Source organism: Coregonus clupeaformis, chromosome 8 (genome assembly GCF_020615455.1).
Source record: "Coregonus clupeaformis isolate EN_2021a chromosome 8, ASM2061545v1, whole genome shotgun sequence".
NCBI lineage: Eukaryota > Metazoa > Chordata > Actinopteri > Salmoniformes > Salmonidae > Coregonus > Coregonus clupeaformis.
Genome location: NC_059199.1, coordinates 50,490,081 through 50,504,074, shown reverse-complemented (window position 1 = coordinate 50,504,074; position 13,994 = coordinate 50,490,081). Strand labels below are relative to the sequence as shown.

Sequence of the window (13,994 nt, the reverse complement as noted above, 5' to 3'; positions counted from 1 at the left end):
TATAGCTCCACTAGAGAGGAACCAGGCTCAGAGGGGTGATCAGTCCTCTACTATACTCCTATAGCTCCACTAGAGAGGAACCAGGCTCAGAGGGGTGGCCAGTCCTCTACTATACTCCTATAGCTCCACTAGAGAGGAACCAGGCTCAGAGGGGTGATCAGTCCTCTACTATACTCATATAGCTCCACTAGAGAGGAACCAGGCTCAGAGGGGTGGCCAGTCCTCTACTATACTCCTATAGCTCCACTAGAGAGGAACCAGGCTCAGAGGGGTGACCAGTTCTCTACTATACTCCTATAGCTCCACTAGAGAGGAACCAGGCTCAGAGGGGTGGCCAGTCCTCTACTATACTCCTATAGCTCCACTAGAGAGGAACCAGGCTCAGAGGGGTGGCCAGTCCTCTACTATACTCCTATAGCTCCACTAGAGAGGAACCAGGCTCAGAGGGGTGGCCAGTCCTCTACTATACTCCTATAGCTCCACTAGAGAGGAACCAGGCTCAGAGGGGTGGCCAGTCCTCTACTATACTCCTATAGCTCCACTAGAGAGGAACCAGGCTCAGAGGGGTGATCAGTCCTCTACTATACTCATATAGCTCCACTAGAGAGGAACCAGGCTCAGAGGGGTGGCCAGTCCTCTACTATACTCCTATAGCTCCACTAGAGAGGAACCAGGCTCAGAGGGGTGATCAGTCCTCTACTATAGTCATATAGCTCCACTAGAGAAGAACCAGGCTCAGAGGGGTGGCCAGTTCTCTACTATACTCCTATAGCTCCACTAGAGAGGAACCAGGCTCAGAGGGGTGGCCAGTTCTCTACTATACTCCTATAGCTCCACTAGAGAGGAACCAGGCTCAGAGGGGTGGCCAGTCCTCTACTATACTCCTATAGCTCCACTAGAGAGGAACCAGGCTCAGAGGGGTGACCAGTTCTCTACTATACTCCTATAGCTCCACTAGAGAGGAACCAGGCTCAGAGGGGTGACCAGTTCTCTTCTATACTCCTATAGCTCCACTAGAGAGGAACCAGGCTCAGAGGGGTGATCAGTCCTCTACTATACTCCTATAGCTCCACTAGAGAGGAACCAGGCTCAGAGGGGTGGCCAGTCCTCTACTATACTCCTATAGCTCCACTAGAGAGGAACCAGGCTCAGAGGGGTGATCAGTCCTCTACTATACTCATATAGCTCCACTAGAGAGGAACCAGGCTCAGAGGGGTGGCCAGTCCTCTACTATACTCCTATAGCTCCACTAGAGAGGAACCAGGCTCAGAGGGGTGACCAGTTCTCTACTATACTCCTATAGCTCCACTAGAGAGGAACCAGGCTCAGAGGGGTGGCCAGTCCTCTACTATACTCCTATAGCTCCACTAGAGAGGAACCAGGCTCAGAGGGGTGATCAGTCCTCTACTATACTCATATAGCTCCACTAGAGAGGAACCAGGCTCAGAGGGGTGGCCAGTCCTCTACTATACTCCTATAGCTCCACTAGAGAGGAACCAGGCTCAGAGGGGTGACCAGTTCTCTACTATACTCCTATAGCTCCACTAGAGAGGAACCAGGCTCAGAGGGGTGACCAGTTCTCTACTATACTCCTATAGCTCCAATAGAGAGGAACCAGGCTCAGAGGGGTGATCAGTCCTCTACTATACTCCTATAGCTCCACTAGAGAGGAACCAGGCTCAGAGGGGTGATCAGTCCTCTACTATACTCATATAGCTCCACTAGAGAGGAACCAGGCTCAGAGGGGTGGCCAGTCCTCTACTATACTCCTAGCTCCACTAGAGAGGAACCAGGCTCAGAGGGGAGTCCAGTCCTCTACTATACTCCTATAGCTCCACTAGAGAGGAACCAGGCTCAGAGGGGTGGCCAGTTCTCTACTATACTCCTATAGCTCCACTAGAGAGGAACCAGGCTCAGAGGGGTGGCCAGTCCTCTACTATACTCCTAGCTCCACTCCCTGTCTATATTTTGTTCATAATATCAATTCAGTTGATGCTACATCAAATGAAGTTCCCATCCCTCGAATACATTCGCCACTTTCCTTCTCTGCGGTACACTGTAGACGTAATTGATATTATCTCCATGTGGCAGTGTTATTTTCTCCAAGGCTGACTGCACACGCACAGGGCCTGAGAGGCATATACTGCTCCTTAATGTTGAACACAATTAGAACGGAGTCCCCCGGGCTTGGTGAAGCCTGCAGCTATTCTCTAGTCTCACACAGCTACCAATTCATCTGCTGGTGAACCCACCGTGATCAAATCAAATGTTATCGGTCACATACACATATTTAGCAGATGTTATTGCGAGTGTAGCGAAATGCTTGTGTTCCTAGCTCCAACAGTGCAGTAGTATCTAACAATTCACAACAATACAAAAATCTAAAAGTAAAAGTATGGAATAAGGAAATATATAAATATTAGGACGAGCAATGTCGATGTGGCATTGACTAAAATACAGTAGAATAGAATACAGTATATACATATGAGATGCGGTATGTAAACGTTATTAAAGTGGCCAGTGATTCCATGTCATTCCATGATGCATGCCATGATGTGTGCCCCCGTAGAGGGTCTCTCCTTCCTTCAAAGGGTTTAGACCCTGTGAAACCGTGAGAGAAGTAAACTCCCAGTTATTTTTTATCAGCAGTCAGGGTTTTCCTGAGATTCTCTCGTGTGCTTTTTTTAAAGGTGGTTCACTCAAGGGGAGGTTCACTATTGTGTGCTGCCATGGTAACTATTATTCTCCAATGGGATTCTGATTCTGTGCTCTCCGGTGCTGTCTCTCTACTCATCTACTCACTCGACAGGTGGTCTATGGCAGCGGTGAGTTTGGGGGTGAGGAGCAGTGTGTGACTGGGTGGGCCGCTGGGAAAGGATGAAGCTAGTGCCAGCTGTCGCTATCAGTGTTTGGCCGAGGAACACACATGACTGTGATTATCTATGCACACAGGTCTGATATGCCTTGGGAAACTAGTGTGTGTGTGTGTGTGTGTGTGTGTTTGTGTGTGTGTATGTGTGTGTGAAAGACCTGGGTTCAAATATATTGGAGTATTTATTATGAAATACTTATTTTTCTTTGAATATTTTCAAATAATATGGCGGGAATCAACTACTTCTATTGTAAGTATTTGAAAGTATTGTCAAATGATTTCCAAGTGTATTTCCAAATACGTTCCAATATTAAAATGTATTTGAATGTCTTTGAAAGTAATTGTGTTTGTGTGTGTGTGTGTGTGTGTGTGTGTGTGTGTGTGTGTGTGTGTGTGTGTGTGTGTGTGTGTGTGTGTGTGCGTGCGTGTGTGCCTGCGCGTGCCTGTGTTGGTGTTTACATCACACTGATTGATACGACACATTGGTGCTTCCTGGTGTCTCCATTTCCTTTAGAAAAAAAACTATAACCTGCAACTCATTGCTATTCCTGGCTCAGGAACAGATATTAGCTACTCAACGTAACTGTGTCCTGCCATCCGACATGGAGATTAAAAATCTACTCCAGGAAGAAAAGTAGTGAGTGTGAGAAGCTGTTTTCTTCCTCTCCTCTTCCTGTGGTGCAACTGCTGCTACTCTATCCTGTGGCAAATCCTCATGTTGCCTGGGGACAGATTAAGGGCTCCCACAATAGCTAGAGCCTGTATAGCTTTCATATCTTGGCCTGTATTTGCTCTCTGGCCAACTACGACACTGGCCAGTGCTCTTAAGGACTCCTGGAGTGGTGGAGTGGTCCCTCAGGCCCAGAGCACACAGGTTTAATGGACCGCCAATCAATCCTCTGATCCTATAGAATTACACACGAGGACATCATCATCCCTCCCCCATTCCTCCATCACTCTCAGTTGGTTTAAGGCTCACAATCGTTTCTCTCTCACATCATAAAACGCTTCCCGTTTCAGCCATTACCTCGGAGGAGAGGCTCTGGCTGTTTCTGAGCTGTGTGTGCTGTTGATCAGCAGCTCTGTGAACCTGCAATGAGGAATGACTCACAGACTACCCACCATGCCTTCAAATTCACACCCTATACTATAATATTCAGTGCTATAATGTGGACTATAATATACTTGGATGGATAGATACAGTTGAAGTCGGGAGTTTACATACACTTAGGTTGGAGTCATTAAAATTCGTTTTTCAACCACTCCACAAATATCTTGTTAACAAACTATAGTTTTGGCAAGTCGGTTAGGACATCTACTTTGTGCATGACACAAGTAATTTTTCCAACAATTGTTTACAGACAGATTATTTCACTTATAATTCACTGTACCACAATTCCAGTGGGTCAGAAGTTTACATACACTAAGTTGACTGTGCCTTTAAACAGCTTGGAAAATTCCAGAAAATGATGTCATGGCTTTAGAAGCTTCTGATAGGCTAATTGACATAATATGAGTCAATTGGAGGAGTACCTGTGGATGTATTTCAAGGCATACCTTAAAATCCAGTGCCTCTTTGCTTGACATCATGGGAAAATCAAAAGAAATCAGCCAAGATCTCAGAAAAACAATTGTTGACCTCCATAAGTCTGGTTCATCCTTGGGAGCAATTTCCAAACACCTGAAGGTACCACGTTCATCTGTACAAACAATACTACGCAAGTATAAACACCATGGGACCACGCAGCCGTCATACCGCTCAGGAAGGAGACGCGTTCTGTCTCCTAGAGATTGACGTACTTTGGTGCGAAAAGTGCAAATCAATCCCAGAACAACAGCAAAGGACCATGTGAAGATGCTGGAGGAAAATGGTACAATTGTATCTAAATCCACAGTAAAACGAGTCCTATATCGACATAACCTGAAAGGCCGCTCAGCAAGGAAGAAGCCACTGCTCCAAAACTGCCATTAAAAACCCAGACTACGGTTTGCAACTGCACATGGGGACAAAGATCATACTTTTTGGAGAAATGTCCTCTAGTCTGATGAAATAATAATATAAATGTTTGGCCATAATGACCATCGTTATGTTTGGAGGAAAAAGGGGGACGCTTGCAAGCCAAAGAACACCATCCCAACCATGAAGCACGGGGGTGGCAGCATCATACTGTGGGGGTGCTTTGCTGCAGGAGGGACTAGTGCACTTCACAAAATAGATGGCATCTTGAGGAAGGAAAATTATGTGGATATATTGAAGCAACATCTCAAGACATCAGTCAGGAAGTTAAAGCTTGGTCGCAAATGGGTCTTCCAAATGGACAAAGACCCCAAGCATACTTCCAAAGTTGTGGCAAAATGGCTTAAGGACAACAAAGTCAAGGTATTGGAGTGGCCATCACAAATCCCTGACCTCAATCCTATAGAACATTTGTGGGCAGAACTGAAAAAGCGTGTGCGAGCAAGGAGGCCTACAAACCTGATTCAGTTACACCAGCTCTGTCAGGAGGAATGGGCCAAAATTCACCCAACTTATTGTGGGAAGCTTGTGGAAACGTTTGACCCAAGTTAAACAATTTAAAGGCAATGCTACCAAATACTAATTGAGTGTATGTAAACTTCTGACCCACTGGGAATGGGATGTAAGAAATAAAAGCTGAAATAAATCATTCTCTCTACTATTATTCTGACATTTCACATTCTTAAAATATAGTGGTGAACCTAACTGACCTAAGACAGGGAATTTCTAATAGGATTAAATGTCAGGAATTGTGAAAAACTGAGTTTAAATGTATTTGGCTAAGGTTTATGTAAACTTACGACTTCAACACTACATACAGTCAAAAGTTTTAGAACATCTACTCATTCAAGGGTTTTTCTTTATTTTTACAATTTTTTACATTGTAGAATAATAGTGAAGACATCAATACTATGAAATAACACATATGGAATCATGTAGTAACCAAAAAAGTGTTAAACAAATCCAAATATATTTGAGATTTGAGATTCTTCAAATAGCCACCCTTTGCCTTGATGACAATCTTGCACACTCTTGGCATTCTCTCAACCAGCTTCATGAGGTAGTCACCTGGAATGCATTTCAATTAACAGGTGTGCCTTCTTAAAAGTTAATTTGCGGAATTTATTTGAGCCAATCAGTTGTGTTGTGATAAGGTAGGGGGGTATACAGAAGATAGCCCTATTTGGTAAAAGACCAAGTCCATATTATGGCAAGAACAGCTCAAATAATCAAAGAGAAACAACAGTCCATCATTACTTTAAGATATGAAGGTCAGTCAATACAGAACATTTCAAGAACTTTGAAAGTTTCTTCAAGTGTATTTGCAAAAACCATCAAACGCTATGATGAAACTGGCTCTCATGAGGACCGCCACAGGAATAGAAGACCCAGAGTTACCTTTGCTGCAGAGGATAAGTTCATTAGAGTTACCAGCCTCAGAAATTGTAGCCCAATAAATGCTTCACAGAGTTCAAGTCACAGACACATCTCAACATCAACTGTTCAGAAGGAACTATGTGAATCAGGCCTTCATTGTCGAATTTCTGCAAAGAAACCACTATTAAAGGACACCAATAATAAGAAGAGACCTGCTTGGGTAAAGAAACACGAGCAATGGACATTAGACCGGTGGAAATTTGTGTCCAAATGTGAGATTTTTGGTCCCAACCGTCGTGTTTTTGTGAGACGCGGTGTGGGTGAACGAATTATCTCCGCATGTGTAGTTCACACTGTGAAGCATGGAGGAGGAGGTGTTATGGTGTGGGGGTGCTTTGCTGGTGACACTGTCTGTGATTTATTTAGAATTCAAGGCACACTTAACCAGCATGGCTACCACAGCATTCTGCAGCGATACGCCATCCCATCTGGTTTGGGCTTAGTGGGTCTATCATTTGTTTTTCAACAGGACAATGATCCAACACACTTCCAGGCTGTATAAGGGCTATTTTATCAACAAGGAGAGTGATGGAGTGCTGCATCAGATGACCTGGCCTCCACAATCCCCCGACCTTAACCCAATTGAGATGGTTTGGGATGAGTCGGACGGCAGAGTGAAGGAAAAGCAGCCAACAAGTGCTCAGCATATGTGTGAACTCCTTCAAGACTGTTGTAAAAGCATTCCAGGTGAAGCTGGTTGAGAGAATGCCAAGAGTGTGCAATGCTGTCATCAAGGCAAAGGGTGGCTATTTAAAGAATCTCAAATATAAAATATATTTTGATTTGTTTAACACTTTTTTGGTTACTACATGATTCCATATGTGTTATTTCATAGTTTTGATGTCTTCACTATTATTCTACAATGTAGAAAATAGTAAAAATAAAGAAAAACCCTTGAATGAGTAGGTGTGTCCAAACTTTTGACTGGTACTGTAGTCAAATGACTTCTAGTCACAGACTATCCACTATGCTTGGATCAATAGAAAAATAGATAGGTGAAATAGACAGGTGAATGGACCACTTAATAAGTTCTCTGTTACTTCTTTGTTGTGGCTAGCCCTTCAGAATTGGGTTTGATTAGCCTTGAACGCATTCTCAGCATTCTAACATGGAATCATATTTTTGTCACAAAGAGTGGGTTAAGGAGATGGTGACGTACCTGCTAATCCACAGTTTTGTGTGCATTCGGACCAGGGTGACCAATCAGATAGCTGGCAGTTGACAGGACACTCCACCACACAGGAAGCGTTCATCTGCCACTTCCTGTCCAGCCCCAGCTAAAAGAGACAAGAAAACAAAAATAATGTATTGGGCCATTTGTGGCATATGAGAGATTCTTCTTCTGCCCTGTTCCCAAGTTGTCTAGGCAACACACAAACAGCAACCTGTCTGGACTCTGAAGACAGAAGAATCACTCTCATTAATGACTAATGAGCTATGGAATAGAAAGAGAAGAACACACACCTCTTCACAGAACTTGAGGTCGACAGACTTTCCGTCGCTTCGTACGCAGTCCAGCATACGCGTCTTGATGCCACTACCACACACAGCTCTCTCACTCAGCTGACAGGTGCTCCAATCTGCATGAAAAAGAAGCATAAGAAACCTGAGGTGAAAAAAAGAGACTGCTTACATCCCAACCCCTTTTCCTCTCGAGTGCACTTCATTCATCTCAAATGTCATGCGGTCTAAAAATACTTGAGGTAAGATCACATTCAATTCTGTATTTACCATCCAGAGCCATATATTTCCATATTGATATATGGCTCTGGTACCATCCATTGCATGCAGTAATCCAGACTGACATTTGGCTTACCGGTGATGTTATAGGAGTAGTGATAGCAGTTGCTGTTGAGGCTGCAGGGCTCTGTCTCTGTGGTATTGGGGCACAGCTTTCCCTCTCCTGGTTGGCGGATGGGGAATGCTGTCCTCTCCCGAGTGCTGATTTTGTTGCATGGCTTAAACCAGAGAAGAAGTCAATCAATCAGTCAAACAGATTAATTTATAAAGCCCTTTCTACATCAGTCATTGTCACTAAGTGCTTTTACAGTAACCTGGCCTAGACCAAAAGCAAGAAGTCAGGGAATCCACTTTTAGTTTGACGTTTAATGCAAACCAAATATGAAACCCTGTTAAAGTGAAGTTACCACTTTCCGACCAGCAAATCGAAAAAGGTTTGCCATGAATATATATTTTTCCCTACATTATCCTCTGTCTATTTCCACCTCTGCCTATTTTCCCCAACCAACCCTTACAAGATAAACTGGTCTATTCAAGTCGTTTCAGACCATTTCAATTTGGAGTGCTGTCTCCCCCTGCTTATGCAGGGACATATTTCGTATCCATGATCATTAACTTTCCCAACGGATCCGTAGCAGAGTGCCTGGGAATGGCAGGGCATGAGACACGGTTGACTCCTTTTCCCACTAGAGGTTCACCACGGGCACACACACACGCTCACACTTTCACGCACGTTTCACAGACACACGTTTCCACAGCACTCTCCCACACGCGCACACACACACACAGACACCGACACGGTGGTCCCCTCCTTCCACCAGAGATTTTCCTATAATACCTTGGTCACAGCATACTATTTAGAGCTGCATGAGATCCTCTTCCCTGCTGAAAGTTATCCCACCCTCTCTCCCTTCTTTAATTTCTCAGGATAAACCACAGCTATTATCCCACCGGAGAATAACACATACTGAATAGACATCACTTAAATTGGTGCAAGCCTTGCCGGAGCATCATACTGAATTGGTGAGAGCCCAGTAGGAACATAACACATACCAAATGGACATCACCTAAATGGGTACGAGCCTTGCTGGAGAATCACACTTACCGAATGGCATCATTCTAAACTGGTGAGAGCCCAACAGGAGAATCATACTTACCGAATGGCTATCGCTTAAATTGGTGCAAACCCAAAGTGAGAGTTGCTGGCAAGAGCTCTGCTGTGAATTGGATTTCTCACCATGGGAAAATGGCCGAAACAGGTTAAATAGAAAGTGGACACTTGGCATGATTGCCCAGTTACCATATGTTAAGGTGTGAGACAGAGATCCATGGTCAGAAGCATAATACCTTTGGGCTTTTCAGGTGATAATTAACCCTTTAAGCAGTCTACTCTTGCTTTGAGTATGTGTTCTGCACCACAGCCTTAGAATATAACAGATTAGAATAGTCCTGCATTGGTCCACCTAATGACATGGATATTACTTAGCTCCCAACTAAACCCAGAAAACACAATATATATCTGAAATATTGCAAAGTGATAAAATAGGTGTTAAAACAACAAGGTATCAGTGGTCACCAACAGCTCATGTTAAAACAACAAGGTATCAGTGGTCACCAATAGCTCATGTTAAAACAACAAGGTAATCAGTATCTGTCCTTACCAATGAGCAGCGGCTCCAGGCCCCCCAGTCAGACAGGACACATTCCTCAGGGCAGGGCAGCTGGCTGTCTCTGGCCCCTAGTGGCATCTCCTCTGGGTCACACAGGTAATCCTCCACAGGGTCCGACGGCCCATCGATAGTATTCTGCATACACCTGGACAGAGGGGGGACGATAAGTTAGCAAGACCGAGAGACTGAAAAACAGCTTCTATCTCAAGGCCATCAGACTGTTAAATAGCCATCACTAGCCGGCTACCACCCAGTTACTCAACCCTGCACCTTAGAGGCTGCTGCCCAATATACATAGACATGGAATCACTGGCCACTTTAATAATGGAACACTAGTCACTTTAATAATGTTTACATACTGCTTTACTCATCTCATATGTATATACTGTATTCTATTCTACTGTATTTTTGTCAATACCACTCCGACATTGCTCGTCCTAATATTTATATACTGTATTTCTTAATTCTATTATTTTACTTTTAGATTTGTGTATTGTTGTGAATTGTTAGGTACTACTGCACTGTTGGAGCTAGGAACACAAGCATTTCGCTACACTCGCAATAACATCTGCTAAATATGTGTATGTGACCAATAAAATTTGATTTGATTTGAAAATATGATACAATTATTGTTGGCTGTTGTAGAGGAGATGAAGACGAGGTGAAGAAGGAAGGAATCACCTTGAATGAATGAAGCTAAGTAAACGTCACAGAACAGGGTTAGTTGGAGAGACTGTCGCGGCCCTTCACTCCACTAGGAGCTAAAATGAATAAAGTCAAATAGGTTGTTGTACCTATAAGAGCTGATCGTCCGTACCTGACTTTTCTGGTCTGCACTCCTTCTCCACAGTTCTCCTTCAGGTCCACGTTGCTGACTTTCCAGACACTCCAGGGTTCAGCCACCCACACGTACTGACCACAGTCACTGAGACAGGGCACCACCTCATACACCTTGTGAGAGACCACTAGACCGTTAGCCACCAATGGTCACACCACCATCCATCCCATAGCAAAAATGCATGTATTGTACCAAATCTGTTTATGATGAAATAGTAAAGAGCAGATTTGAGCTAGCGCATACATTGAACTGTACAAAAACACTATAAAAGGCAATGACAAGTCACTCACCTGAGCCTATGGATGGTGTCAGTTCATACACCCAGGAAAAGAAGAAAAGAACAGCGGGGAAACAGATCATTAGAATGGAGTACAACATGTTCTCTTGTTTCTCTGTAGGAGCATAGAGTTCACAGTTCCTTCCCCTTCTTTAATCTTACATGGCAGGTAGCCTAGCGGTTAGAGCGTTGGGCCGGCAACCGAAAGGTTGCTGGTTCGAATTCCCGAGCCGACAAGGTGCACAAATCTGCCGATGTGCTCTTGAGCAAGGCACTTAACTCGAATTGCTCCTGTAAGTCGCTCTGGATAGAGCATCTGCTAAATAACTCAAATATAAATGGGTACAAGCCCTAACTCGGCTAATGAATAAAACACTGAAAGATGTCCACTCTGGGTTCATTAAAAAATAAACACTGTCATGGTTCCTTTAATCTAATGCATTAAATCATAATCTAAGTATTTTATTTAAACATTAAAACAAGCCAGGGACATCTACCCTCTACCATGTTCTATTCTTGTCCAGAAACAACCCTTATCCCTTACCCTCTACCCCCTAGACACTAAGTTGTGGAGATGTGATAAGTTTAAGCAATATGGAAAAAATCTGTCCAATCCTCTCAGATCTCTCCATGTGTCTTTGGGGTAAGGGCTAGTGGTTGTTTCTAGACAGGGCCAAGAGTGATGAACATCCCCCACTCACCTGGTTGACATGGTCCAGTTTGGGGCACGGTCGACCACCGTTGTAAGGCTTCTCCCTCAGCCACTTGGAACGCACTTTGACCCCGCTGCCGCAGGACTTGCTGCATCGTGACCAGTTGGACCACTCACTGAGCTTACAGTCAGACGGACAGGGGATGATGCAAGCCTCCTCAATATACCCTGAAACCACAAAGAGAGACAACTAGGCTTCAGTATAGTTTCATCATCTGACAGTATCTGTATCAGTTTACACAGTTGGTGATGCATCAAGCTACTGTATTCAGTTATACAACATACTGTGAAATTGGGTTGCAAAATTCTGGAAACTTTCAACTGTAAAATATCTCAATGAACAGCATCTGGAGTAAATCCAACATTCCTACTGACACGGATAAAAAGTTACAGAGAGGATTATAAATAACTGAGATGGCAGTGCTGTGCTACAAACAGCATTATAACACTGTTTACTGGAGCTTGGCAAACACAATGGAAGAAGAGGGGAGCAGCCTGTTGTGCGATTTAGAAGGCTGTTGTTTTCTGGGCGAGCCAGTCGGAGAGAGAGATAGAGAGAGAGAGCAAGAGAGAGAGAAAGAGACAGAGAGAACGGAGAGAAAGAGAGAGAGAGAGAGAGACAGACAGCGAGATATGGATGGAGGAAGAGAGAGAGAGATGGTGGGAGGGAGAGAGGTAATGATTAATGGGGTTTTGGCAGGAGTGCCTCTCTCTCTGCTTGTTATTTATTTTTATCTGGGTGAGGGTGGATACTGATCCTCGTTGGTCCACTGAAAGAGCAGGGAGGTCAGTGCTCTTAGCTGTTTCAAGTGTTACTACTACTGCTACTGGAGCTAGGTCACAAGTTGTGGCTCACAACACAGTAACCTGAGAGGATCCACAGCAGTGGAAAATACATGTTACGAATTAGGAATTTTAGAGTTTAAATTATTTTTTCTTAGACTATTTCACATCTGGCAAATGTATGATTTTGAACTTGCTGAAGTAAGATGAGATCAGAAGAACAAATACAGTGTAGTTTATTTTTCCCTCTAGGACATTTTACAAACAAAGACTAACAGGGTTTTTACAAATAGATTACCCCCTAATCTCATTGTGTTTGGGCTTTGTCTGGTTACATACTTAGAATTCCTCTACATTTTAAGGAGGTCACCTGGTTACCATTCCCAAAAGACCCACAAAAACAACAATTTGGAAATGAAAAGACAAATCAGATCAATCCAATTCCCGAGGAACTGACCCATGTAATTTACAAACACTCTTCAGATACAGTAATGCTACTACAGATACACTGCAGATTTTGTTTAGTTTTTGTGGTTCTATATAGAGCCATTTTGATGGCCATATGAAACATGCTATTAAACCCTTTTGGTTCTATGCTGCACCATTTTTCCCAACAGTATACTGTAGTAGAGAAGCTACTGTAAGACATACAATCTATCTATAATGTCAGTGCCCGCCCCACTACTGTCATACCACTGGCAATAAGAGTCTGCCTGTTGATCACTGCTTCTCAGAACCTGCAATCCCACTCACACTAATACCCGGCCATCATATCAGAACACACCCATTGATTGCTCACTGTCAACCTCTCCAGTCATCCCCGTTATCGGTTTTAACATGGATCCATCCTGCCATGCCCACGTAAAGCAGGGAATTCAATTGTCACTATAGTACAGTTTACAGACAGACTTTATGGTATGTTGCCTGTAAAAGAAAACAGACAATGTAGACATGGGCCGATGTGGGTGGACATCTATTTTAATAAATCCATTGAATATACACCATCACAAAGAAATCCATTAATCATTGGTTTTAGGCAGGTCCTAAGAAACATAAGACTAATAACATGTCATTTCAACAGAATAGAATGGCATATTTTGAGTTTAATTATGTTACTGGTATGTGCAGTCTATAGGCTACATGGCTGAAATCAATAGTTATTTTGTTCATTAAACAGACAAGACACACTTAGGCTACCCTGATTACAGTCAACACACATATGTTTTATAGTAGGCTAAGAATATAATGAAATATAACAGAATAAAATAAAACAAATATTTTTCCCACACAACTTGCGTCATGGCAACATGTGGAACCGCTGTCATATAAAAAAGTGATATTTTGAAACATTATTCAAAACATTATTTTTTTATCCACGTTCAATCTCTTTCCTACCCTCACTTGACTTTGTTAGGGAGCAGGCGTAGGGTCTTACATTGAGAGTATACCACCCTGCATCCCACTGCTGGCTTGCTACTGAAGCTAAGTAGTGTCGGTCCTGGTCGGTCCCTGGATGGGACACCAGATGCTGCTGGAAGTGGTGTTTTAGGGCCACTAGGAGGCATTCCTTCCTCTGGTCAAAAAAAATTATATATCCCAATGCCCCAGGGCAGTGATTGGGTGCCGTCTTTCGGATGGGATGTTAAAT

At 43.5% G+C, this 13,994-nt stretch overlaps 1 protein-coding gene across 1 annotated transcript in view; it reads right to left on the bottom strand.

Moving 5' to 3' along the window:
- The window catches only part of thsd7aa (thrombospondin, type I, domain containing 7Aa), a 171,987-nt gene that overhangs the window by 19,289 nt on the left and 138,704 nt on the right, over nt 1-13,994 (bottom strand). The window contains exons 14-20 of the mRNA XM_041883688.1: nt 11,553-11,731; nt 10,865-10,870; nt 10,554-10,687; nt 9,728-9,881; nt 8,143-8,284; nt 7,791-7,906; nt 7,486-7,603 (exon numbers count right to left, since the gene is read on the bottom strand). Of these exons, the coding sequence (XP_041739622.1) occupies nt 7,486-7,603; nt 7,791-7,906; nt 8,143-8,284; nt 9,728-9,881; nt 10,554-10,687; nt 10,865-10,870; nt 11,553-11,731 (849 nt within the window). The remainder of the gene's footprint in view (nt 1-7,485; nt 7,604-7,790; nt 7,907-8,142; nt 8,285-9,727; nt 9,882-10,553; nt 10,688-10,864; nt 10,871-11,552; nt 11,732-13,994) is intronic.